This window comes from Podospora pseudopauciseta, chromosome 1 (genome assembly GCF_035222475.1).
Source record: "Podospora pseudopauciseta strain CBS 411.78 chromosome 1, whole genome shotgun sequence".
NCBI lineage: Eukaryota > Fungi > Ascomycota > Sordariomycetes > Sordariales > Podosporaceae > Podospora > Podospora pseudopauciseta.
Genome location: NC_085892.1, coordinates 5,881,405 through 5,907,062, shown reverse-complemented (window position 1 = coordinate 5,907,062; position 25,658 = coordinate 5,881,405). Strand labels below are relative to the sequence as shown.

General features: G+C 52.3%; 9 protein-coding genes across 9 annotated transcripts; 7 read left to right on the top strand and 2 right to left on the bottom strand.

Moving 5' to 3' along the window:
• Positions 1-400: 400 nt before the first annotated feature.
• On the top strand, positions 401-2,003 carry QC763_116400 (uncharacterized protein). The gene is made up of 2 exons (XM_062908209.1): positions 401-1,162; positions 1,258-2,003. The coding sequence occupies exons 1-2, from the start codon at positions 1,106-1,108 to the stop codon at positions 1,810-1,812; spliced, it is 612 nt and encodes a 203-aa protein (XP_062771265.1). The 5' UTR covers positions 401-1,105; the 3' UTR covers positions 1,813-2,003.
• An 11-nt stretch (positions 2,004-2,014) lies between these two features.
• QC763_116390 (uncharacterized protein) lies at positions 2,015-4,375 on the bottom strand. Its single transcript, XM_062908208.1, has 3 exons — positions 3,544-4,375; positions 2,202-3,486; positions 2,015-2,091 (listed from the first exon to the last, which is right to left on the bottom strand). The coding sequence occupies exons 1-2, from the start codon at positions 3,791-3,793 to the stop codon at positions 2,228-2,230; spliced, it is 1,509 nt and encodes a 502-aa protein (XP_062771264.1). The 5' UTR covers positions 3,794-4,375; the 3' UTR covers positions 2,015-2,091; positions 2,202-2,227.
• Positions 4,376-5,262: 887 nt separating this feature from the next.
• Positions 5,263-7,566, top strand: QC763_116380 (uncharacterized protein). The gene is made up of 2 exons (XM_062908207.1): positions 5,263-6,713; positions 6,777-7,566. Exons 1-2 carry the CDS (start codon positions 5,282-5,284, stop codon positions 7,301-7,303), a joined length of 1,959 nt encoding a protein of 652 aa, XP_062771263.1. The 5' UTR covers positions 5,263-5,281; the 3' UTR covers positions 7,304-7,566.
• A 384-nt stretch (positions 7,567-7,950) lies between these two features.
• On the bottom strand, positions 7,951-13,000 carry NCED2 (Nced2p; the record flags this gene model as incomplete). The annotated part of the gene is made up of 3 exons (XM_062905370.1): positions 7,951-10,959; positions 11,017-11,591; positions 11,992-13,000. The coding sequence occupies 3 exons, from the start codon at positions 12,998-13,000 to the stop codon at positions 10,381-10,383; spliced, it is 2,163 nt and encodes a 720-aa protein (XP_062771261.1). The 3' UTR covers positions 7,951-10,380.
• Positions 8,534-10,833, top strand: QC763_116370 (uncharacterized protein). Its single transcript, XM_062908206.1, has 3 exons — positions 8,534-9,031; positions 9,094-9,535; positions 9,588-10,833. Exons 1-3 carry the CDS (start codon positions 8,665-8,667, stop codon positions 10,270-10,272), a joined length of 1,494 nt encoding a protein of 497 aa, XP_062771262.1. The 5' UTR covers positions 8,534-8,664; the 3' UTR covers positions 10,273-10,833.
• A 3,517-nt stretch (positions 13,001-16,517) lies between the features above and the next one.
• agn1 (Glucan endo-1,3-alpha-glucosidase agn1) lies at positions 16,518-17,840 on the top strand (the record flags this gene model as incomplete). The annotated part of the gene is made up of 1 exon (XM_062908205.1): positions 16,518-17,840. One exon carries the CDS (start codon positions 16,518-16,520, stop codon positions 17,838-17,840), a length of 1,323 nt encoding a protein of 440 aa, XP_062771260.1.
• A 190-nt stretch (positions 17,841-18,030) lies between these two features.
• Positions 18,031-20,305, top strand: QC763_116340 (uncharacterized protein). Its single transcript, XM_062908204.1, has 3 exons — positions 18,031-18,574; positions 18,645-19,341; positions 19,398-20,305. Exons 2-3 carry the CDS (start codon positions 18,992-18,994, stop codon positions 20,209-20,211), a joined length of 1,164 nt encoding a protein of 387 aa, XP_062771259.1. The 5' UTR covers positions 18,031-18,574; positions 18,645-18,991; the 3' UTR covers positions 20,212-20,305.
• A 212-nt stretch (positions 20,306-20,517) lies between these two features.
• Positions 20,518-21,765, top strand: QC763_116335 (uncharacterized protein; the record flags this gene model as incomplete). The annotated part of the gene is made up of 1 exon (XM_062908203.1): positions 20,518-21,765. One exon carries the CDS (start codon positions 20,518-20,520, stop codon positions 21,763-21,765), a length of 1,248 nt encoding a protein of 415 aa, XP_062771258.1.
• Positions 21,766-24,609: 2,844 nt separating this feature from the next.
• On the top strand, positions 24,610-25,650 carry QC763_116330 (uncharacterized protein; the record flags this gene model as incomplete). Its single annotated transcript, XM_062908202.1, has 1 exon — positions 24,610-25,650. The coding sequence occupies one exon, from the start codon at positions 24,610-24,612 to the stop codon at positions 25,648-25,650; it is 1,041 nt and encodes a 346-aa protein (XP_062771257.1).
• Positions 25,651-25,658: the final 8 nt, after the last annotated feature.

Here is a 25,658-nt window from a genome sequence, read left to right as displayed (position 1 = left end):
CCTGGGCTCCGAATTCGTCTCTGCAAGGTGGAATCTGGCGGCTCTGTTGCCGTCCTCTTCCCGCCCGGGTAGCATCGCCAAGTGATGTGTGTGGAGTTGGTGTAATCGCGAGCAGGTTCCAAGACCTCGTCCCAAATCCCAAGAGATGCATGTGCTGAATCCGCGGGGTGCAGCTCTCGGTATTCTGCCTTTCAGGGGGGCGTTTTCTGGAAGCGAACAGCTAAAGGCGGCGAATTGGATTGCCCGGATTCCATCTCGCCGCTCTCGGGAACCTTGATGGATATCAGGTTATTCCTTCCTGCTGCTCATGTTTTTGGGGTTCGTGGTGTCCCACCGTGCCCACGAGGAAAATGGTGAGCATCTTTGAGCACGTTTCTGCATCAGCAGTGGGTACCGCTGGGGGAACTTCCCGGATCGCCCTGCTGTAGCGGACACTGGCCCAATCGCCGCCCCTGCTCGGGACCCCCTGTGATCCTGTGATCCCTGTGCCGTGGGGCGCACCGTGCTTGCTTGGCAGCGAGCTGTCGAACGCTTTTGGAAGCTGTGGTCCTTGATATTCTGGCGCATATCTGCTCAAAATGCCCAGCAATTGCACCACTTCGATAGGGACTCCGGATGAAGGGCTTTGAAAAGAGAAGATACGAAGGACGGTGTCGGCAGCACCTCACCGAACAGTGAAAAGCGTTAGTTGTCTTGACTCTCGGTTGCGCAACGTCCAAAAAGGTCCGGTGATCCCAACCACCAACGCGGGATGAGGGGCAGCAGCACAAGACAACAACACACCTCGACTTAACCTCAAGCTGCTCTATAAACAGAGCTTGTCTTGCATATCTGGGCTTAATCGCATCTCACCTCTCTTCTCTTCTGATCTCTTGCAATTTCGCCGCGCCTCGTGCACAAGTTCTCCAACGAGGCGTGGTCAGTTTCAAGCCAACTAACAGCACCCTCCGCTCCGCACTCGTCGCCGCCGCTGTTAAATACACCATCGTTTCCCTCCTCGTGAGAACCTCGAGCCTTCGATCGCACTCCTTCGCTTTAATCGGATCACCCGCGGCAAACGACAAGAATATCCCTATATAACTTAATCCCTCTGAAAACACTCACAATGTCACACTCCGGCCACGGCGGCGGCATGGGCGACGGCCCCGCCTGCAAAATCTCCGTACGTTGCGCGCGCCAGCAAACCCAATCCATTCACCATTACGATAGTCTGTCTGAGCAAGTAAACTGACAATTTTTTGGGGGGGGGGGGGACAGATGCTCTGGAACTGGTACACAATCGACGCCTGCTTCCTCTCCTCTTCATGGCACATCACCACCAACGGCGCCTTCGCGGCCACCTGCATAGGCGTCATCCTGATGGTCATCCTCCTCGAAGCCCTACGCCGCATTGGCAAGGAATACGACGAGCACATCCAGCGGGACTTTGCGGCAAGGGTAGCACTGATCGCTAACGGCGGTCTTGCCCCCTCTTCCGCCGCGCCGTCATGCCCCGGGGCTGCCTCGTCGTCGTCGTCGTCGAACGAAGCGGTTGCTCCTCAGACAGTCACTTTCCGCGCGAGCCCACTGCAGCAGCTTATCCGCTCGTTGATCCACACTGCTACTTTTGGGCTGGCGTATATTATCATGTTGTTGGCCATGTATTATAATGGGTATGTGATTATTAGCATTTTGATCGGGGCATTGCTGGGCAAGTTCTTGTGTGATTGGATGACCAAGACGGTGGTGATCGGGGCGGATGGAACGGCAGCGGTGAAGAACGGGGGGCTGGTGGGGGGTGGGATTGATGAGCCTACTGTTTGTTGTGGGTGAGATGTTCTCCTGAGTGCTTGGTTTACATCGTCACAAGAGGCCGGGAAGAAGGGACGGGTCGTCCCGTGGGACAAAGGGGAGTTTGTGTTTTACGAAGCAGGCAAAGGAGTTTTTATTTTGGGACAGAACTGGGAAATATAATTCGTTGATACCCCCTCCCCTTGCTTGTGGTTACTCGATGCCGAGAGGTTTTTTGCAGTTTGCCCATGTGCGATGCGAGTATGGACGAGGTATGAGCGCACAGCAGTTCTGAACGTGTCCTCCGGAAAAGGACTGACACTTCAGAACAGCAAGTCAGCACACGATGACTGTGAGGATTATGATTCAAAGAAGGCTAATCATTTGGAATTACAACGATTCGGTTCCTATCAAATACTTCGAAAGCCTACCTAAGGGGCATATCGTTCCTCCACGATCACTTACCCATCTTCTCCATCACCCCCGCCGCCTCGGCCGCCTTTGCAATCTCCTCCGCAAACGAAATACTCGTCTGGAACTTCTTGGCCTTCTTCCCCCCCTTGTGCTCGACATTCCACTCCACAATCTCCTGCACCATACCCTCCAGGGTCGTCACCACCCCCCTAAACCCCAATCCCCCCTCATCAACAGACCGACCGGCATTCTCGTTCGTAGCTACCATGTGAGTAGTAACACTGAACAAACCAGGCTTCATGTGCTTGATATCCCCCTTGAGCTCAGGCAGAATCCTTCTCAAGAAGGGGTATTTGACCGGCAAGAGGGAGTACCACTCGACAATGTAGGAAAGAAACCACATTGGCAGCGGAGGCAAACGAATGAGCTTGAACGGAGTGGTAGCCAGCGTCTCGATAGCTAGATACATGTCGATGTAGCTGATGGGAGGGTTAGGGTCGGTGATCATGAAGGGGCGGCCAGCTTGTGGTGCTTTGGGGTTAGCAGCCAGGACGGCTTCATAGTCAAGGTGGGCAATGGCGACGTTGATGCCGTGGACGAAGGGTTGGATGATGTGCGCGCACCAGGTGGGGCAGTCGCTCATGGCGAGAGAGCCCCCGAGGGTATTGTCGCCTGGTTGCCCGTAGACACCGTTTGCTGGTCTGATGCTTCCAGTTCGGAGCTCGGGGCTGTTGGCACCACAAACTATTCTCTCAGCCCTGGCTTTGGAGACGGCGTAGTTGGCAAAGTGCTCTTCGTGCTTGCGGGGTGGCTCAAAGAAGTCTTTTTCGTCCATGACTTGGAGGTAGTTCTTTATCTCGGGGAGCTTATTCTTGGGTGACAGGAGTAACTCTAGAGGTGAGATCCAGAGTTCAATGGGGCGAATACTGACGCCGCCAGAGGATGTCGAGATCAGTACATCGGCCCCGGCTTTGCGAGCTGCGTCGAGGACATTCCGGGTGCCCCGAACATTGACACTTTCACAGAGACCGTAGACGAGTTTGGACCGGTCCGATGGCACAATGACCGCCGCTGTGTGAAAGACCGTCAAGGGAAGGTGAGCAACAGAGGATGGCCATGATTTCTCAAAGGCATTGTTAGTGGACTCGGCTGAGGAGATGTCTGCCTTGACAAAGTCGACCGTTGATGCTGGCCCACTGAGCATGTCAGCCCGGTTGAGAGGCCGAAACTCCACGATACGAATGCTTTCTGGAGAATGACCACGTTCCAGAAGCTGTAGGACAATGTAGCCACCAACAAGACCTGTGGTTTTGATGTTAGAAGCGATCTTGCGACCTACAATTGAGCCGGGCTACGCACCAGAACCCCCAGTGATGATGTATCGTCTATCCAACTTGGGGGGAATGCGATCTGCATAGCTTTTGGTGGTAATAAGATTCTTTTCAAGGCGCTGATATACCTGTCGCAGCTCTTCTTTGGTCCATCTTTTTGGAGACACCTTCAATACTGCTTCGGGGGTGCTTTTCAGGATGCTGCTGAGACGCGAGAGGTAGGTATAAGTCAGGAGAAGGAGCGAGGCGGCGCCCAGCCCTATCACGAGGGCGGCCATTTGTGCGTGAATTAGTGTATTCCTAGGTTTTTGATGTTACTTCTGAGGTGTGCTAGGAGAAGTTTAAGGTGAGGTGGAATTTGACCATGTGTTCAAGTGAGGGGCTCCTGCCGCATGTTGCACCGAAACAGCCACCGTTGTATTGGACGGGACGGAAACCAACGCTTCCAGTTTGGAACTGGCAAAGTTCTGCCGGCCAACCGATTGGGAACGCATTTCTGCACCGTGGTCATCGTTCGGATGGCAGTAGTATCGAAGAGACTTGAAGCTACACGTTTCCATGTTCAGCTGTCTCTAACTAGAGCGCATCAAATATCACGACTCTCCCTCGGCCACAGAGGTGTCTTCATAAATCTGAGGAGTCCTGTCTTTATACACCAGATGTGCCGAATGTTGATCACCACACCACTGGTGTTGTTGACGTTGATGTTGAAGTCGTCGGAACTCTCGAAATCCCGTGCTCAACGGTTACCCCTGCGGCCGTTGACCCCCACACTCGGGTTCGGCTTCCTGCACGGGCCTCAAGTTCACCTGAGGATGCATCAATGGAAACGATATGGGTGACGGTTTGCAGGACCTCAATAGGGTATTTGAGAACTGCTCACGACGGTTCGAAGGCCTGCCCACCTTCCAACGTCTTTGCATAGCAATCCCCACTTTCCTGTTCGCAACGCAACCAACCACCAAAGCACCCCGGTGGGATGGTGAGGCTCTTCAACCTTTTACATCGAGCTTAGGTACGAATGAACTCGGACTTCAGTCGGGTTCACAATCACATTTGTTTACCTGTTGCCTGGAATCCCGAGTTTTAGTCAAGAACTTTACCTATATCACCAGCATCTTCACCGGCTTCTTATTGCCTATCTTATCGCGACAGTGGAGTGGTTAAGATGAAGCCCCATAAGGCATCACAACACCCACCCTTATCACGGTTCAAAATACAAACAAAATTGACCACAAGTTAACAACCCCATTCTTATCAGATGCCCATTTCCAGAAAGCGTGAAAAAGCTCCAGTGTCGTCATTTCTCACCCCACCGCCACGCTCTTGCATGGAATATCGTATTCTGGGGTTCAATAGCGTGTCTTGACACGATAAGTCCGCCATTGGCCAATAAACATCGGTTCCGTACCGCCAAGTGACGGGCCTCTTCCAATCCCGGATCCGCGGAGCTGGTAAACCTCGACTGTCAACGATAAGGCTAGGTGCAAGACGGGCAGGTGTTCCCGTTTGTGTCCGACGATGGTGGTTGTTGGTGGATGCCTTCACCAACGTCGGGACTTGAGGGAAATCATGGCCAAGAACCCGGTGTGAGATGATAGGGTTAAAACATCACCTTCAGGGGTTGCTATCAACGACACTTGAGCGCGAGGATGCGAGTAACGGATTGAGCGGGGGGTATATATGATGATGATTGATCGCAAGCCCGGATTTGAAGGTCAAGCACCCAGCTTGTGCCTCTCATCCTCACCTTACCCACCTTCAAGATGGCCATCTCCGACAGAAAGCTCTCGGCTCGCGCCTTGAGCTTCTCCGTTCTCTCCTTTGTTGCAAACCTAGCCTCGGCCAAACTCGCATCCACCGGCCTCTCAGTCAACTTCAACGACGTCGACTACTACATCTCCCCCTTCTCCTCCGGGAAGCTCGATGTTTCGAAGAAGACTCTGTGCAACCTCAAGGCCCCAAGCGTGCTCGGGTTCAAGCCTATAACCGTCGTGAACCAGGAAGGTGTCTCTGGGAAGGATCTCACCGGCCTGCTGTCAACTTGGGCACAGACGGATGATGTCTATCAAGACGCCTTCGCCGATGCTGTCTTTGTGGCCGAGTCGAAGGGCAAAAAGCCTAGGAATGTCGTCGCTGAGAGGGCCCCCAAGAAGGATAGCAAGTCGATCATCTCGGTGAAGAGCACCAAGATTCCCAGCGGCCCATACTTCCTCGAGGTCAGCACCGGGTCTGTGTATCCCGTCTACCGCCTGTACGAAGATTTTGCTGGAGCCTTTGTCGAGTCTCTGATCCCCACCCCCGAGGGCAAGTTCCAGCCCCTATCTGCCCAGACGAGCGGCTCTGCATCCCTCACCATCGGTGTCCCATCCAGGCTCTACTACACCAAGACAGCCGAGAAGCCTCTCGCCGGTGTCCGCATCGGTATCAAGGATATCTACCGCCTGGCGGGCGTGAAGGGTTCTAACGGAAACCGTGCCTGGTATAACCTTTACCCTGCCAGCAACTATACCGGTCCTGCCGTTCAGAATCTCATCGATGCCGGTGCGGTGGTTGTTGGTCTTCAAAAGACCTCCCAGTTCGCCAACGGCGAGTCTGCTACTTCGGACTGGGTTGACTACCACGCTCCATTCAACCCCAGGGGTGATGGGTATCAGGATACTTCCTCGTCCTCGTCGGGTGCTGGTGCCTCGGTTGCGGCTTACGAGTGGCTCGATATCGCCCTTGGCAGTGATACTGGTGGGTCTGTTCGTGGCCCAGCTGGTGTTCAGGGTCTGTTTGGCAACCGTCCCTCTCATAATCTGGTCTCGCTGGACAATGTCATGCCTCTTTCTCCCACTCTTGACACCCCCGGCTTCCTTGTCCGTGACCCTCAGATCTGGGAGGATGCCCAGGCAGCTATGTACGGCAAGAACTACAAGTCTCTCGCCAAGACCAAGCCCAGCTATCCCACCAAGATCTGGACTTACAACTTTCCTACTTCGGCGAGAACTGATGCTCAAAAGATTCTTCTCGACTTTGCCGACTCTCTTGCAAAGTTTGTCAGCGGCAGCCTGACGCCTTTGAACCTTGAGGGCGAGTGGGCTGCGTCCAAGCCTGCTGAAGCCGGTGCTCTTACCGTCTCTCAGCTGTTGAACACTACCTACGCCACCCTCATCACCAAGGAGCAGATTGAGCTTGTTCGTGAGCCCTTCTACCGTGACTATGCTGGCATGACTTCCCCTGACTCCTCGGAGTGATCTAAGCTAACTCTGTATGCAGCTGCCAACGACGGCCGCCGCCCATTCGTCAACCCTGTCCCTCTCAGCCGCTGGGGCTACGGCGACTCAATTGGGGACGATGTCCTCCAGGAGGCCTATCGTGCAAAGTCGACCTTCATGTCCTGGTTCAACGAGAAGATTCTCCCCCCTGTCGATGATGAGAAGCAGTGCTCTTCCGGTCTGTTCCTCTACGTTTCTTCACAAGGTGGTCAGAATCCCCGCAACCGCTATCGCAGCCAGCCTGGAGTTCCCTTCGGCTTCAGTGCCGGCAGAATCAGTGTTTACACCGAGATTCCCGACGTGGTCTTCCCTCTGGGTGAAGTTACAGGGTTCAGTGCCATCTCCAACCATGATGAGTTCTTCCCTGTCGGCGTCTCTGTCATGGCTGCCAAGGGCTGCGATGGTTTGTTGACCAAGTTGGCGTTGGATTTGGTTGAGGCTGGGATTATCAAGACCCCCAAGGCTGGGGGTACCCTGAATGGTGACAAGATTTTGATGAGAAGGGAGGCGGAGGATCTCCACCAGTGAGGTGATGAAGATTAAATGTATAATTTGTGGTTCGGGGCCAGTTTGCTCTTTAATGTATATATTTAGTTATCTGTTTTTTTCACCCGAGGGATTTGTTGCCGCCCTTTCATTTGAGGTTTCTATGGTAACCTCATGGCCATTGCATCACTGACTGGTCATTGTCAACAACGACGTCATCATTATGAACAATGAGAATATTCTCGTGTCACTCTAGGGACCATTTTATAGCAGAGTAATTTTGAACAACTTCTTCGTCCCGAAGACTCGCTTGCTCCACGACACTTTCTCAATAATACTCGGAAGCCATCGCAAACAACCGCTAAGATGTGTCACAAATCAGAATGCGAAAACTGCCGTATGTCAACTTCCTGCCACCTTGGAATATCATCACCGTTCATGGCCCGGTTAGCACTCTCTTTACTCTTCTTTGGGAAGTGACCTTTCCAACTCCCGTCCCAACTCACCCCGCTTTTCTCGCCTCCATTTTCTCCTCCTTTTCATCAATGACACATATGAGTAGATAAAACAACCTGGACAGGCTGCGGCCACCACATCCCGTCGGTCATGGACAACATCCCCCGGGAGCAGTGGTGCACTTGCACGCCCAAGGTCAAGGTTCACTGCCACCACTCGCATAAACTGCCGCAGGGTGCGCCGGAGGAGTATGACGAGTATCCGCCTAAGGGACCTTTTTCTTCTGCTTGTGAGTTATTGTAGGGGTAATTATGCCTCGTTCTTTGTCTGGGGTGAAGGGGGGCTGACCGGAGTACCTTAGATATTCAGCCTTCTTGATGGGAGGGAACGGAGGTTGGATATGGGATTTGTACAGAGTACCGGTCAACGTCAATGGATGAAAGCTACCTAGAAAGAGAGAGAGTTGGTGATATGCTGAGAGTTCGGGTGTTGAACCTTGCATCCAGGAAACCCCTGGCATGATGAAAAGGTGATCCGCAATTTCTTTAGCCCCATAAGGCTATCTAGGTACCCATGCAACCGGAGACGCGCCTTTCATCAGTCTCTCACCCATTTCACCAGTCCAGACTCCGAAGGCAGTGCCTCGCTTTCTCGAATTCGATAGCCGTCTTACATGACATGCCGTCTCATTGGACCATCGTTAGCCATGAAGACCCACTGAACAAAGATCTCGAACCATCCCCTTTCAGGAGAATAGATGGCCAAGAAGCCAAGACAGCGGGAGGCATGCCTGTCCCCGCAGGCTTCAACCCACAAGGCCAACCCCCCTTGAGCAGGGGTGAGGTTGGCTCTGGTGTAAGGTCAACTCCCAAACTGCGACTTCCCCCTCGTGTTTCCTCTCTCCACGATGCATCCACCCGTTTAGCCACGTCAGTAACACCCACAGGATGCCCAATCTTGCTAACCTGCGTCACCAGCACTGCTGGGAGTGCAGACGGAGACGGGTCGTGTGTGACGGTCAACAACCCGTCTGCAACAAGTGCCGGACCGCTGGCATCGTCTGTCCCGGGTATGCAGACAAAAAGCCACTGCAATGGCTAGCCCCGGGGCAGGTCATGTCCCGGCCGAAGAAGCGGAAGGGTCAAGGGCGGTTACCACCTCTCCGGCTGCAAGTGTCGTGTCCTAGTCCAAAGAGACAGGCTCCTCTCACGCCCCCCGAGTTCCAGAAGCGCCACCGCAACCACCCGGCAACTCCACCTATCACTCCTACTCTCCGGCCGGAAATGTTTGATATTATTGAGGCTATGTTGTATTGTGGGTTGGACTGGGATATTCTCTAGTGTTGTGGGCTCCGGGAGCTAACTGCCGTGATCTAGACAACGCCCGGATCTATCCCGACCTCCAGTCTCACCAGCTCGGCCCGAGCCAGTTTGTTTTTCCGATGTTGACGGTAGAAGACATCCCGCTGTCTATCCTCCACACGCTGGTTTCAGTCACCATCAACCACCGAATCATGCAAATGTCCGACTGCTGTCCCGAAATCGACCTGGTGAAGCCCATCTTGCAAAGATTTTACCACCACCGCGGCATCACCATCCGCGCCATTCACGAATTACTCGACGCTGAAGAAACCCGCCGCGGTCTTGAAGCCGTCGTAAGCGTGTATGCCTTCCTCTTTGCGTTCCTCCAACAATCCATGACCCCATCTTGGAGGACGCACGTGGACGGGTTCATGACCTTGCTGGAGTTTCACGGCGGGTTTCTGGAGATAATAGACAGGTGTGATCAGATGAGGCCGAGTTTGGTAGGGCTGATGATGTCAGTTTATCCCGTCCCCCTTTCCCCAAACTCCTACTAACACCACCAACAGCACCGCGGTACTAGCCAACACCACCAGCCCCCCCGACAACCAGTTTCAAGTCGCCGACACAGTCACCACCCTCCGCCTGACGGAGGATTACTACACCGAAGTCTACTTCCCCCCCATGTCCTGTCCAACCCCCCTCTTTATCAAATTAATCCTCATCAACGAGCTACGCGCTCGAGAGCCTTCCCACCCGAAAACAAAGCAAGCGGCCCTCGGCATCCTCGGCCAGATAGAGCTCTTTTCCCCAGAGAACTGGACGTCAAATCTGGAAAAGTCAGTATTTGCCAGCAGGGAGGAGTTTCTTGTCATTGGCCGCGTGTTTCACGCCAGCGTTGCGCTGTACTGCATACTATCGTTGGTGAGCACCGGGGCTTTGAAGTCAACCCGGGAAGTGGAGGTGTTGCGAGCCAAGTACGCCCAGGCTTTGTTCTCGATATTGGAGACGGGAATGACTACACCGAGGGCAAGGAAGAGGATGACTTGGCCGTTGATCGTAGCTGGCGTGGAGGCGGCGAGGGCTGGGGCGGACGTGCAGAAGTATATTGGGCGGTGTTTGGTTGATATGGCTCGTGACCAAGGGATATCACCGCCTTTGGTGGCGAAGAGATTGCTGGAGCGGTTCTGGGTCGGAGGAAGGGAAAGGAAGTGGGATGATTGTTGGGATGGGGCTTATGCATTTATCATGTGAGGGGGATTGACTTGTTTCTGGTGTAGCTACGTGTAACAGCTGTCCAGGGATCTACCAACCACAAACCTCGATTCCCTCGCCGTCTCAACCCGCCATGTAGAACTCCTCCTAAAAGTACTTATCCAAAAACCCATGAGCCCTCCTAAAAGTCTCCCTGGCCGAATAATGAAGCGTCAAATCATGCCCCGTATTCCTCGGCGCAAAATACTCATACTTCCTCCCCGGCACACCCGGAAACATGTCTGTCCTTGTCTTCTCCAACAACTCCTCACACTCCCTTGCTGCGACTCCAGGTTGGGCGCAAAACACACCATCTTCCACACCAGTAATAACCATAACCGGCTTGTTGTACGCCGCAGGCGGTATCCCAAACGGTCCTGCATTAGCGGCAAACTCACCAATCGTGACAATATCCTGGTTTGCAAAGTCAAACGCGGGGATTGCTGGGTCGTAAGCACCATAGTAAAACATTTTTGCACGTAGGCTCTCGTCAGCCATGGCTAGGTAGCCTTTATCCAGGCCAGGAAACCGAGAGGGATAAAGAGTAGAAGCAGAGGCGAGATTGAACTTTTGCACCTCGCTGAGGTTGGTTGTGGAGGACCAGCCTGTCAAGATCAGGGCTGAGGTGAGATTTGGGCAGAGTCGTGCGAGTGGGAGGGCGATTTGGGAGCCGTAGGAGTGGCCGACCTTTTTATCTGTCAGCTCAAAAAGATCCATCGATGTGACAAGAATGAAGCTACCCACCCAGATGATGTTGGAAAACCTCTTCCGAAGGGAGTTGGCAGCGGTGTTGAAACGGATAGACTGGATCAGCTCCTTGTAAATCTCCACCTGGAGCATAGGTTGAATCACATTGTGCGGGTCCAATGCCTTTGAGTTGAGGCCGTGGCCAAGTCTGTCAATGGCGAGGGTGTGATACCCCTCTCCATTAGCATAGGCGTGCCAGTTGTAGCGGTCACCAAAGTGATACCCACCCCACATGCTGCTGTTATAGGTGATGCCGTGAACCAATATTTGAAGGGCGTTGCGCTTTTTCTTGACCTTTTTGGTGGGCTTGCAGTAGATGCCGTTGATGACGAAGGAGCCGCTGATGTTCTGAAACCCGACAACGGGGTTCACCTCGCCCCTGGCCAATGCGTTGATGAAGTTAATGATGGACGTTTCATTGCTGGGGTCGTAAGATGGAGACAAGATGGCATTTTCGGCGGTGGCTACAATGTCGAAGGAGGCGGGGGAGCATTCACTTGTTGAACCGCGTCGAGAAGCATAGACGGTTGGAATTACCGCCGTGAGGGCAAGTAGCCACGGGTGCGTGTTTCCTACCAACATGTCAGAAGAGGCTGAGATGAGATTGGCTCGTAGGCGGCTCAACTCACCGTAAACGAGTCTCGGAATGAGGCAGCTTTATATTTTGACGAATCCTTGGGTATTACCGATGTGGGATCGGATGCCTGGAGCGGGATCGTTGCCTGTATCTCGCATTGTTTGGATCCGAGCTCTGGGGTTGGCTTCGTGGCTCCGTGGCTTCGTGGCACAGCTACTAGTTCGTTGTCCAATCCAGTGTTGGTTCTGGAGAATGAAGTCATGACAAATGACAGATTGTTGATTATGGAAGCAATTTTCACGCTATTTCTCGCCAAGACCAGTTGGTCGGTGACGTTGTAAAGGTACGAATACGATCCAATTTAGACATGGCAACTGAAACCCAACTGCCCGCACCTTCCTCAGTCGATTCTCGGGTTGTGTATGGCCGCCGTGCCATCACTTCGTCCTTGCTGAACCAACACCCATGAAACCCATACGGCACCCACTGCGAAAGCTTGATACGCGCCAAAAGCGTTCTGATATCCTTCACGTCTGTCACCCACAACTCACCGATTGCACCGTCTCGGCACGACCCTCGCTCGTCCAGCTGGCTTTCATCAAACACGGAGCTGAGTACAAACCCGTCATCTTCTGGTATGGGATTCGAGCGCGGAACGAATCGGGGTTCTTGAGCATACCACCCCTTCGGCATTGCAAAAAGCTGGATTGGGTCGTCGAGATCGCTGGACTTAAGGATCTCTTGAACAGACCGTTTGTCGACACACCCCTTGATCGGTTGCGGCCGCGTCTCAAGGCATCTTTGTATCAGAGCTATGGCGTTGGTTTTCGATCCTGGCTGCTTTCCCAGCTCGACCGAGTAACACACTGACCTCACCGAACAACCATACACATACTGTGCCTCCGACATTACAGATAGTGGCGATACGTTCGGGAACTCGAGCTCGATGGCCGACAACGCCCATTGGTTTTTTGTTCCGGGTGGTTGCGCATGGCTGACTGGTGAAAACGGGAAGCTGTAGTAATACAGTCGACATTGTTGTTCCAGAGCATATTTCGGCGGGACGGGCTTGACTTCTGGCGCTGGGATATTTGCCGTGTGGAAGACGGGCGATGCGGACGTCAGACGGCAGGCGAGGAGATTGCTGGTCGTTCCCTGATCATTCCGGGTTGTGTCAGAGGTTTCACTTTCCCAGCAATTGGCAGTGTGAAAGACACAGCAGGGGTTGGTTTCGTACCATTGGACTGCTTCAGGTTGATATCGCGGAAATACTCCAAACTTTGACTTCCGAGAGCTTTCAAACGACAGCACCGGTGAGCCTTTCAGGAGGTTCAAGGGGTTAGAGCAGAGGGGCATATCAATGATGACGGTATAGCCCCTCGATACACCAAAGTCGTGCATCATCTTTGGAGACGTCATTCCCGGAACAGGGCCGTGAGAAGAGGTTGACGACCTGACTTGGCTTTTGTAATGATGAAGTAATGAACAAATGGCCTTACCAAAGAGGCATGAAAAGAAATCAGCTCTCCCGTCACAGAATGTGTTCGAGGATGAGCCGTTGTGCATTGCTTGACGAAAGTCATTAGCTCACCTCCGAAACCCTCCCGCTCAGACTTTTCGGGCTCTCTGCCCCCCTTCCATCGAACCAGCCGAGGGTTTGCAAGCTCGGTAGCGCAAAGCATACGGGTAACCCACTTTCACAGATGGCCAGAGCACGCCCGTCATGATAAAGGACTACTGTGTTGGCAGCGCTCGTCTTTTTGACTGGAATTGGTGATCCGGGAAGTTGGGACAAGATTGTCAATATGACAGTCCTCAATATGTGCAACGCAATACTCAGCACGGAAGCCAAAGGATCGATAAGGATCGAGATGCTGAACAGGAACGGTTTTGAGAGAGCCCAGCCTTTCGCATAGGAGAAAATGTCGGTCACCAAGCACTGGTTGACAAACTCTGGCTGGATTTCCGACCCCTTCTCACGAAACAGGACCCCGCTGAGCATTCCAACACCATCGAACAAATGAACCCGTGTATTCTCGTCGTTGGTGATAAGCGGGTTGCTACCGTTCCGGACGTACTGCCCACCTGCCAGGTCAGCTGGGATCTCTCCTTCGTAGAAACATGGTGTGAGTGGAAGTGTTTTTTTTGGATAGGTACAAAATTGCCGGCGAGATACTGGTTTGCACTCTTCGTTCGACCTTCGAGTTTGCCTTCGCGATGCATCATGAAAGATGGATCTGCAGCTGGTGAAATTGATTGGCTTTGGAAATGAATGAGGAAGATGCCAAGATGTAAGGTGTACTCAATCCCTGGCTACGATGCGGTTAGAGGAAAATGGCGGAATTACTGGTACAAGTATCAGAACACCTCATGCCAGAATAAGGCTTTCGCCCCGTCACTACCGTCTCGGCACTGTTTGTCAAAGCAACAAGTTTCCAACGGGATCCTTTCACTTTTGCGCTCTCCGTTGAGCTTTTCGGACCACTGAATCAGGAAACAGATGTAGCAATAATGCTGCCAACCTGGAATGGACCAAAGCCTGTCCTGGTATGGCTAGCTAGCATCTGGCATTCATGCGCTGGCAATTGGCCTGACACTCCTGTCTTTTACAAATACAGGAACCAAAGGCATCCCACACGTTCTCATCCTGTGGAGGAATGCAAGGCTCCATGGAGCAGTCAAATTGGAGTGGGTCAGGCGGTTGCACTACGGTAAGGCTGATTTCTGGGCTGTTGGCAGTTTACCTACTCCTCATATATAAATACCTCACTATACGCTCTTGCGAGCTTCTTTTCTTCTATAATAGTGAAATGATGAGAAAAACACACAAAACAACCACAGACCCAGAACTATACCCTCAACTGGGCTCTAAATGAAACACCTTCGTGACAGTGACTCACTGGCAGGCCACACTTCACGTAGGACAAAGAAAAGACGCTATGGGCTCGCAAGCCACATAATAAGCACCGGATTGGCCTGATCAGAGGGCCAGTATTGACCTGCACGCATGCAAGGAACAAAATTTTTGAAGAATAAAAGTCGATGTGCTGTCTAAAGTAGAATGCGAGAAGTAGGCTACTTTTATACATGACCCCTAAACCCCTGATTCCTCCGTGAACTCCACTACTGTCACGGTTGAGAAGAAGCGGGGTCGCCAGGACCAGTAGATCTAGGGATTCAGAGCTAGATCCAAGGGATTTAGGGATTGAAAGGTAGATCCAGGTACGGAGGTACTTGGAGCCCAAGGTCTATATATACGGAGGAACTGGCTGGTGTAGATAGACAGTTCCGCAGTATGCAATACAAGTCACAATCGTCGGTATCTAGACTATTGTGATTGAGACAAGCTATTGTTATACACTGCTTAGCTGTACCGAACCAGGATTGTTCAGAAGTGCCTTTAACCAGTATCCCTTTCAGAGGTCTGGATAGGGGTTCGTCACAAACTGTTACACTACAGTAAGCATAATTTTAGGTTTTTAGTAAATTACCTATTTTTTTATATATAAATACTTTGCTTTACACTTTTTCGAACTTCTTAATTTTTGTAATAATAATAATAATAACGTGAAATAAGATAATATCCACTGCTCATTTTATGCTTCAAATCAACTGTCTGGGTTCCAGCCCCCAATATATCTGATCTCACATCCATGACATCCTTCATCTCAAGTTTGCGCCACCTGATCCGCACTCACACATCTCACAACCCCAGGTCGGGCTGTAATGGCCAACCGCAACACTAGGCCACACTTTGCGCTCACATACGATAATCAGTCCCAAGGATCGAACCGTGCCCCAAGCCAACATCACTTGGCATCTGATTTGGTGTCGCATTACGCTCAACAGACACCGCATTGCTCTGTGTCTGACACCATACACCCCAAGGAGGCAAAAACCACCAATATGGAAAGTCGTACGCCTCGCAGCCGGTTTTGATGCAGCTGATAAGATCACAGCTGACGATGTCTTCAAACACCACTTTTATTTTGCTCATCGTTCAGACAAAAGTTCTCAGCATCCGTCAGATCGGGTCGCGAGTTTCGACCTCGCAAGCATATGTCTCTGGGGTTCCAACAAGCCGCCGCCAACGGCCGTCAAAAGTTCTCTGATAACCAACTCCTAATTTCTTTTGGTTGTGGCTTTGCTCCTTCCATTAGATAATTATGCGCTGCACCAACGAAGCTCAACTCTCAATTCGGAAGCGTTTAAGACCAAGAGTCTGGGCGCTGGCCGAAGCTCTTGTGGCTTGCTTTAGCTCGCTGCACATCGCTAGCATCTCTTGGGAGAAAAGCTTGTCTGTGTTTTGGCAGGTTTGACATCGCAAAGCGATCCAATCAAAATGTAGACTTTCAGCCTTGTTCAACTGCATTTAAACCTGCGCTCACGATCTATTTTCTTTCCCATGTTGCGAGGATAATGAGGTGAACCTAAAAGCTGAACTCCCAACGAAGAGTGGGCCGAACTTACGGTCAGGCCCCAGAGTTGAGCCATCCTTCAGGAACCCGACGAAAGGGAAACGCGTCGTCTGATCTGAAGAATATGTACCCGTGTAAAATGTGGCCCTGCAACCGTCCCTGAGACCGCCGGGCCCGCGCCTCATATGTTTCTGTTCCTACGATCCCCGAGGCCATCAACACCACTATGAATGTGTGTTTGTAGAGTGGAAGGACTGGCTACGAGCCTCCTATTCCGGACTCCGGGACCCGGACGACGATTGAGTGTCAACTTAAAAGATCTCTTTCCTTCTCCTTTCCATCGGTGTCATGTTTCTTTCACATACCACATCGCTTACCACTTCAACCACATTCCTTTTCCACACCCTGTTCTGGTAGCAGGTGCCTAGTCTTGACGACAGGTTATTCAGTCACTTCTTTTTCTGTTCTCACCGCTCCTTTGACAATTAAAATTTCTTTTGATGATGAAATTTCTTTTCGCTCTTGCCATCTCGGTGTCCGTGGTCTTGCCCTCAGTGCAAGCCGCCAAAGAAGTGTTTGCCCACGTTATTGTAGGCAATGTGCGCTCCCTTGACAATACCGACTGGGAAGACAACATCAAGCTGGCGCAGGAGGCCAAGATTGATGCCTTTGTCCTCAATATTGCCCAAGGCGATGAAGGCAACGAGGCGTCCTTGCAAACCATCTTTCAGGTTGCCGAAAGCCTGAACTTTAAACTATTTTTCAGCTTTGACTACAAAGCCCTGGGAGCATGGCCAAAGGAGGATGTTATTGACCACATCACCAGGTTCGGTGCCAGCCCGGCTTACTTCAAAACCGACGACGACAAGCTGTTTGTTTCCACGTTTGAAGGTCCGGACAATGCGGGCGACTGGGTTGACATCAAGGCAACGACTAACTCATTCTTCGTCCCCGATTGGTCATCTCAGGGCCCGGTTGTTGCTGCTGGACTGGCGGATGGTGTTGCTGACGGGCTGTTCAGCTTTGATGCTTGGCCGAACGGTGACACCAACATCACCATCAAATCTGATCTCGAGTACCAAGACGCTCTTGGAGACCGAGCATACATGATGGCTGTCTCCCCGTGGTTTTACACCAACCTCAACAACCCCGACTTCACCAAGAACTGGCTCTGGCGTGGCGATGAGCTCTGGGATACCCGTTGGGCTCAGGTAATGGAAGTCAACCCTGATTTCGTCGAGATTCTCACCTGGAATGACTACGGCGAATCTCACTACATTGGCCCTGTTCGTGAGAAGGAACTTGGTTTGTTCGATACGTCTGCGCCAATCCCCTATGTCGAGAATATGAGCCATGATGGCTGGCGCAAGTTCTTGCCTTTTTACATTGAGCAATACAAGACAGGAGCTGCGCCGACGGAGTTTGAGGAGAGGGTCGCAGCTTATTACCGCACCGCGCCTGCTCTTGCTTGCCCTGATGGCGGTACCACTGGTAACAATGCGGATTTCAATGAGGTGGAGCAGCCGCCGCAGGATTTTAATGAGGATGCTGTGTTTTATGGTGCGCTTCTGACCTCAGATGGGGGGGTTACGGTTACGGTCAAGATTGGGGAGAATGAGCAGACGGGGACTTTTACGACTTTTCCTGCGAGTGGTGCGGGGACTGCAGGTGTTTATAGGGGGAGTGTGCCGTTTGGGGGGAATAGTGGGGATGTTGTTGTTACTGTGTCTCGGGATGGGCAGGTTGTGGCTACAGCTGAGGGGGGAAAGCCGTTGGGGGCGACGTGCGAGTTTGATATCCAGAACTGGAATGCTGTTGCTGTGTAGGGAGTTGTAATATCTTGAGAAGGATTAACGACGTGCCACAATCACATAACTTTCACTCTCGGTTCTGTGCTTTCCGTGATAGTAACTTCTACCCATCGCACCTACCCATGTGTAACGCCCCGGTAAGTTATTGGTTGGGATTTCCAATGGAGACAGACCTCACAGTTTTTTACCATTGCAAAACTTCCCGGTTTCCTCAACTCTTTCACCCTTCGCCCTATATCCAAACTCGACATCTCCATACCATATACACCGCATTCTTCTCCAAAAGGCTCGAATTCACAATGCGACCGATACTCGACCGTTCCCGGATATCCCGCTCCCCGCCGATAAATTGGTTGCATGTCAGATCCTTTTGGTGGAGGAACCTCGAACGGACCCAATCACCAGCCATGCTGACGACGATCCGTTACGACCTACCCCGGATACTCTCCCGGGTTTTATACAATCACGATCCCATTGACCAATCGTTAATTCTTCCGTCGCACTGCCCTTTGACGCTCACTCGGAGCAGCTCCCGTGCTTCTCAACATCGGCCCGGATTCGAAGCCCGCTCCACAGACGTTGCAATCGTGGTAGCCTCCTGTCAGGTTTCTAGTGGTGCGCATTGGAAGCTCTCCACTTCCATGTCCATTCTGACAAAGCCGACGGAGTTGGCTGACAGCGCTTACAAGTGACGGCAGTGACCGAGGCTGTGGGGAACATGGGATGGCCCACCCGGAGTCCTGCAAGGGGTCAGTATATCCGCGGCGGCATGCCACCCCCCGCGCTTCAATAAGGAAGCTGATGCTCATTCCATCCTAGTCGGCTTATTCCATCCCGGCAAATATTATCACTATAAACTTGATTATCATGTCAGGCACGCAACACGCTCAGACCCGATTTGCCGTTGCCTAATACCGCCGTGAGATAGGATTCGAAGGGATGATCCGGCCTTATTAGGCTGGGCCACTATGTAGCCATGCTTCCGTGCATTTGCAACGATCAAAAGTCTATATCGTCCCGAGCACCGGGATACTTGGCGGAAATTGCGAAAATGCGCCCCTGAATCTGATATTAAAGGGTACCAGCCCGCTGATGGATCTCACCGTGGAGGTCTGCCCCAGGTTTCTCTCCGGTAGATAGTCCAGCGCACCGTCACGACCGAAAAGATGTCCAAGAAACTCATCGCTTTCCTGCTTGCCCTTCCGGCGTCGGCCGAAATCATCTACGCTACGTCGTACAATGACCATACTGTTACTTCGCTGAAGCTAGATGGGTCGTCCCTGACTCGCGTTTCTCAGAATCTGGACTGCGGGTCTGAGCCTACCTGGTTGACTCTTGACAAGTCAAAGTCGGTGTTGTACTGCCTGAACGAGGGCTGGGGTGGATCTTCTTCCATAACCTCCTACAGGACCAGCGCCAGCGGGACTCTCGAGACCCTGGACGTTCTCTCTGTCCTCAAGAGTCCTGTTGCCTCGACTCTCTTTGCCAATAACAGCAAGCTTGCCGTGGCTCACTAGTACGTCTACCTTTCATGGCGGGGTATATCCTCGCGGTGCTAATACAAAAACACAGTGATACCTCTGCCTTCACCACCTTCTCCGTTGCTGACCCAACCAACCTCTCCCTCCTCGGCCAGCAAACCTACCAGCTGACTGCCCCTGGCACCGTCCCCGAGCGTCAGGATGCCCCCCATCTCCACGATGCCATCCTGGACCCATCCAAGAAGTTTATTTTGGTCCCCGACCTCGGCGCCGATCTCATCCGCGTCTTCCAAGTCGACGATGGCGCTGCCGCCGCCACTGCCGTGACCTCCATCCCAACCATTGCCGGCTCCGGTCCCAGGCATGTCGCCTTTGCCAAGGCCGGCCGCGAGACCTTCCTCTACTCGTTTAACGAGCTCTCCAACACCATCAGCGGGTATTCGGTTACCTACAAGCGCGACGCCGCCCCTGAATTCACCCGCCTCTTTGACGTTCCTTCTGGCGGCCCGGGCACGACGGTTCCTGCTGGCACCAAGGCGGCGGAGATTGAGGTGAGCCCTGATCAGAGATTTGTCATTGTCTCCTCCCGCGGGGAGAACAGCCTGGACATTCCGGCCTTTGACGGAGAGGGGACGATCAAGTCGGACCCGCTGCAGGTGTTTGCTGTCAATCAGCAAACCGGCGCTTTGACACATGTGCAGACCGCTCCCGCTGGTGGGCGCAATCCCCGCGGCTTCTCGCTCAACAAGGCGGGGACAAAGCTGGTGAGCGCGCTGCAGGATGATAACAGGGTTGTGGTTTATGAGAGAGATGTGCGGACTGGAAAATTGGGCAAGGTGTTGGCGCATGCTACTGTGGGAAGTGGACCGAATAATGGGCCGAATTATGCTCTTTTTGATGAGTAGATAGTTGATGAAGGGGGATTTGTGGTAAATAAAGAGAGTTGATTGAAAGAAGTGCTTTGGGTGTGTGTAGTCATGTGAGATTTGTTTTGGTTTGCTCTCTGAGGCGATGATGTTCATGGGGATAAAGCTGATTTGTGTTGATGGCGAGAAAGGCGGTTTTGATCCAGGACATCTCATCAAGAGAAAGAGAAGTAGCCAAACATTTTGGTACTTTAGGGCCTCAAATCTCTGATGGTTACCCTCTACTCAAATCATCTCCATCTGCAGTAATCTTCATACGCACTTACAAGACTCCTCCATCCAAACATGAATCCCCAGAAATCCACCCCCGCTCGCAACGCGCGCGCCCTAGCGTCACCACCTACCCAAATCCCTGCTCCAGCTACCACCCAGCCCTCAGCCTCGACCTCGGCCGATGGAAAACAAGCCAAAGGGGATGATAAGCTGGAAGACGTCCTCAAAACCTGGTCCAACAGCAGGCCCGAGAGAAAGTCTCTCCCCTTTTTGAACGACCTCCACAAAGCAGGTCGCCTGTATGATCGCATTGTCCAGTCACGGTCTCACAGTCGAACGGAACAGTTTCACGCGTTTGACGAGACGAGGTCACACCTTGATGAGATCCTCAAGGGTGAGGGCAAGTTTGCTGCTGCGGCTTCGACTCCCAAGCCGGTTGCCAGTTTCCTTTCGCATCGAGATATGAAGCACCTCCGGCCGGAACCTTCTCGTGAGACGCAGTCTTTGCCCTCGACCCCGATATCGAAGAAGACCGGGATTTTTGGTACGGCCGGTGTTGAGCCGACCGCGCCTGGGTCAAAGACTTTCGATATCACGCCTTGGAAGAGGGAGTCGCCGCCGACGCCGACGCCGGGCAGGGTCATCAAGGGGATGGAGAGGATGCAGCTTGATGGTTCTTACAATCAGGGAAGTGCTCGGGGTTCTTCGCCTTCTGATGATGTTGCCATGTCTTCGCCGTTGACCAGACCAATTCCTGTTCACGGTAAAGGGAATGAGAAAGGGGAGGGGCCGTCGTCTATTCTGCTGCCGTTTTTGGATTTGCCTCTTCCTCCTATGGGGGTTGTGGGTGATGATGAAGTGGGGGAGAGTGCTCACAAAGATTTCAAGCCGATTTACACGCAGTCATATGTTGATGGGGTGCTGGAGGCGATGACGCATGCTCATGGGAATATTGCGCGGTTGTCACAGGAGAAGAGAGAGGCCGAGGGGAGGCTGGTGGTTTTGGAGGAGAAGATGAAGATGTGGCATGCTATTGTTCATGGTCAGGGATGTCACTGCGTAGAGGGGAGGTGGTGGGGGGAGATGGAGGAGGGGTTGATTGAGTTAAGGGGGGGCAAGAAGGAAGGGTCTGGAGGAGCGAAGAACGATAAGAAATATGGAAACATGGAGAGTGAAGAGAAAACTGAAATGGGTCGGTTTGGTATGGATGGGGCGGGTGATGGTTTTGAGGACGGTGTTGGGGGTTGTAAAGAGGCTGAGGATGAGGAGGCTTGGGATGTTATTGTCGGGAGTCGTGTTGGTTCACCTGAGATAGTGTAAGGTGAGAAATGAGCACACTATCCTTTCGTCTGCTGTCCACTCGTGTATTGTTCTAAATTTGGTTGTCGACTTTTATTGCAGATGAAGCCATGTAATTTAAACTTCGACTAGTGCTAATTAAGACCATAGAAGGAGCCTTCAAGAGGCAGACACCTACCTAAGGTAGTTTTACCCTGGGGTTTGCATCGTTTCTTTCACCAAATGTGGATCTAGTGCCGCACACAATCAACAATCAACAATCAACTGACAGCTAGCAAACACCTCCCCGCCATCACCTTTTCGACAGTATTCTACCCCTGTCAATACAGTCAAGATGGGTACCGCAGCAAGACGGGTCGCTACTGTTCTAGAGATACTTGATTCAATCGGAGAGCGTATTAGGGACCGGAAGACCCTTCGTATTCTCTGTCGTACGAGCAGAACCTTTCACCTGGTATTTGGTCGACACCTTTACCGTCACCTCGACAGGAGCAGTGACTCATGCAAAATTTCGCCATGTAACCCGAATCTCATTTACACCAAGAGCCTTTATTCGGTTGCAACGAACGGAGAGAATCCAACTTCAACCGAGTTCAACGAGAGAACACGACAGCTCATCAAATCAATGCGGTGCCTGAAAGAGTTCGAGTAAGAGTCGTAGCACCCATCAAACATCGAAACGATGTTTCTAACAAATCTCATATTGCAGCTGGGGTTTTGCGTACAGACTGGAGCAGGCTACACTAGATTGTCTGCGGAGATCACGTACAGACCTAATGACCCTTCAGGTTGCATATGACGACCCCGAAGAGACCACGAATGTACTCCGAGATATCTCCAATGACAGCTCGGTGTCGCAATATCGGCCCGAACTTCAGGTTTCTTATTTCTGTAACTTGCGATACCTTGCTGTCAATAACTTGTCCGGCGATCTGTCCAGGTGGCGGCGGCAATTAATACAACTTTTGCTGCATTCAAGGTATGCCGAACGCTTTAGGTCAAGATATGCAAATTGCTGTTAACTGAAATGTTATCGGCACATCAAATTTTGTGTTTCTTCCAGCTGACCATGCAAAAGAGCCCATGAAAGAATTAGAACTTTAACTTTCAACTGAAACTGTGTGGTCATATCAGGCCCAAAAAGCCCTTGATCTTGCAGAATTCTTCGATAAGATTTGTGAAGAGTATGTCGAGAGCGGGGGGAACCTCTACATCTCAAAATCCTCGACTGTGGCCAATCCGTCTACCCGTTGAATCGCCAGAACTTGACGGGGCTGGTCGATTTGGCTTGTCTTGAAGTGGTGATGATTGATAACAATTACAAGCTGCATGAGGACCAAGACGTCTTCTAGCTCTGCACCGACAACAGCTGTAAAGTTGTGTTTTCAGCTTTCGGTCCAACATCATGTCTACACCTTCGCAAGCTCAAAGTGTCTTACTACTGCAAGGGCGCACACGAACTTCTCTGCGAGTTTGCCAAACACCCGTCTATCTCCTGTAATTTGGCATTCTATGTTGCTACCCTAAACGGGGTCTTTGATCCAGCCATGCTGCTGTGCACTAGCGAAGAACATCCGGAGCTACCCATCAAGCTGAGGATAATGGGGGTGGATCTAAACCGCCAATGGTACACATACGATCGGTCTGCTAAGGAGATACTCAAGGATCTGGTACTGTCTAACGGTGGTTCGTTGGAGGCGCTTGTTCTGAATATTTCAGACCAAGATGCAGACTAGGTCGAGGAAGAGGATGCGATCCTACCACAGGACTTGATAGAGTCTATTTCGTCTGTTACCAAGCTCACACAACTAGCGGTCGACAATGTGTCCCAGTATGCACAAGATCTTGAGGCGTTGGCAGAGAAGTTGGCATTTGCTTGTCCAACCCTACAGCATGTCCGCTTGAACTACGAAGCCTTCAAAGTACGGCGATACGGAGCGGGACTCTGGGACGTGAGCGTGGAACTTAAATAGAGGACCAGAGACCAGAAGGCCCTGAGTTGTTGGAATTTTCGTATTTTCGTGTGTCTGCGTTGGTGAATTGAGCTACATCAAGTGGATATCCATATTTCAATGAGAGACTTTTCAATGCCAGATTGAATGAAGAGAGTTACCAAGCTTAAAATGCCGAGCCGTCTGTTCTCCACCGAAAAACGTAAATGACTTGAACGCGCGTTCCAGACTCATCCTACTTACTGACCCGCACGAGCTGCAAGATCTTCGCAGGGAGAAGACATTCAGGGAGTCAGGTGTGTCAGGTTGAGAATTTCAGGATCAAAAGTCGATGGAAACAAGAGGGAACAAAGCTTATTCGCGGTTCGGCTCCACATCAACGTCATGTATCGGCGCCGAGATGCCGCGTTTGAGCATACCGATCGGCGGTCATGCCGGGGCCGGAGGTGGGGCATTTCTCGGCGCAGGCAACACCCGCCGTTTGACAGCTCACCGTGGCTGAACTTGCGGAGTTAGGCCCTCAGCACAGGCAACATATCGGAGAAAGCATCCTGCCGTTATGAAACGGCATTGCGAACATCGGTGAACGATGCTGTCCCGACGGTCACGGAGCCAGATTCGAGTGCCGGAACGGGGGTGTTGGGAGATATTCACCGGCCTATTGGCCATACCACCACTATCATGACGTCGAAGATCATCGCTTGTGTGGCTGTCGGTACGGATAGTGGGATAGTAGACGTCTTGGACTCGGAGCAAAAGCTCCTGTGCCAGAATCAGGTTCGAGTGCTGACTTACATCAACACATGTTTGATCAACACCACGGCCACATAAAAGCCGGCCGGTGAATGAACCTCATGCACCACTCTTACTGTGACTGAACAGACCCAAAATAAAACTACAAAACATACTCAAAATGAACCCCTCGGCAGCAAGAGCTTGCCGCTTCGCCTCAAGGCAAGCCCGCCTCTCCCAAAACATCACCCGCTCCAAACCACCAACCCGCCTCACCTGCACACCAACCACCACCCGCCTCCTCCACACCTCACCACCCCTCCTCACAAAAGTAAAACCCCAAAACCCGGACCCCACCCAAAACAAAACCTCCCCACGCGTCTCCCCCTCCGAAAACATCGGCCGCCAACGCTTCTCCGATTTCGACCTTGGCGGCAAAGTCTACATCGTCACCGGCGGCGCCCAAGGCCTAGGCCTCACCCTCGCCGAGGCCCTTGTCGAAGCAGGCGGGAAAGTGTACTGCCTGGACCGACACCCCTCCCCCTCTGACCCAGAGCAATGGGAGCAAGCCAACTCCCGCGTCGTCCCCACCTGGGGCGGCTCCCTCCACTACTGCCAGCAAGATGTCGCCGATAATGACTCCCTCAACTCCCTCATTGCGAAGATTGCGGATGATAATCAGCGGTTGGACGGGGTGGTGGCTGCTGCGGGGATTCAGCAGATCACTCCGGCGATGGAGTACACCCCCGAGGACGTCGCCAAGATGTTAGAGGTGAATTACACTGGTGTGTTCATGACCGCTTCCGCAGCAGCGAGGCAGATGTTCAAGCACAAGACAAAGGGGGCGAGTATTTGTCTTATTGCCAGTATGAGCGGGCTGATTGCCAACAAAGGCTTGCTCAGTCCGGTGTATAATTCTAGCAAAGCCGGTGTGATTCAGTTGGCGAGGAACTTGGCCATGGAATGGAGCCCTACGAGGCCGGATGGCAGCGGGGGGATCAGAGTGAATTGTATTTCTCCTGGCCATATCCTTACGCCGATGGTGCTCAAGAACTTTGAGGAGGTGCCCGGGCTGAGGGAGAAGTGGGAGGCGGAGAACATGATGGGAAGGCTGGCGGAGACGAGCGAATTCAAGGCTGCGGTGCTGTTTCTGATGGGTAAGGGGAGCAGTTTCATGACGGGTGGGAATCTTGTTATTGATGGGGGTCATACGGCTTGGTAGTTGGGAAC

Excerpts from the sequence above, each read along its gene's own strand:
- QC763_116370 (XM_062908206.1), top strand. The coding sequence starts at position 8,665 with ATGCCCAATCTTGCTAACCTGCGTCACCAGCACTGCTGGGAGTGCAGA. Across the intron at positions 9,032-9,093 it reads TATTGAGGCTATGTTGTATT|ACAACGCCCGGATCTATCCC; the intron begins GTGGGTTGGACT and ends GCCGTGATCTAG. Across the intron at positions 9,536-9,587 it reads AGTTTGGTAGGGCTGATGAT|CACCGCGGTACTAGCCAACA; the intron begins GTCAGTTTATCC and ends CACCACCAACAG.
- QC763_116380 (XM_062908207.1), top strand. The coding sequence starts at position 5,282 with ATGGCCATCTCCGACAGAAAGCTCTCGGCTCGCGCCTTGAGCTTCTCC. Across the intron at positions 6,714-6,776 it reads TGTTCGTGAGCCCTTCTACC|CTGCCAACGACGGCCGCCGC; the intron begins GTGACTATGCTG and ends CTCTGTATGCAG.
- QC763_116390 (XM_062908208.1), bottom strand. The coding sequence starts at position 3,793 with ATGGCCGCCCTCGTGATAGGGCTGGGCGCCGCCTCGCTCCTTCTCCTG. Across the intron at positions 3,487-3,543 it reads CATCATCACTGGGGGTTCTG|GTCTTGTTGGTGGCTACATT; the intron begins GTGCGTAGCCCG and ends TCAAAACCACAG.
- QC763_116400 (XM_062908209.1), top strand. The coding sequence starts at position 1,106 with ATGTCACACTCCGGCCACGGCGGCGGCATGGGCGACGGCCCCGCCTGC. Across the intron at positions 1,163-1,257 it reads GCCCCGCCTGCAAAATCTCC|ATGCTCTGGAACTGGTACAC; the intron begins GTACGTTGCGCG and ends GGGGGGGGACAG.
- QC763_116340 (XM_062908204.1), top strand. The coding sequence starts at position 18,992 with ATGTCCAAGAAACTCATCGCTTTCCTGCTTGCCCTTCCGGCGTCGGCC. Across the intron at positions 19,342-19,397 it reads AAGCTTGCCGTGGCTCACTA|TGATACCTCTGCCTTCACCA; the intron begins GTACGTCTACCT and ends ACAAAAACACAG.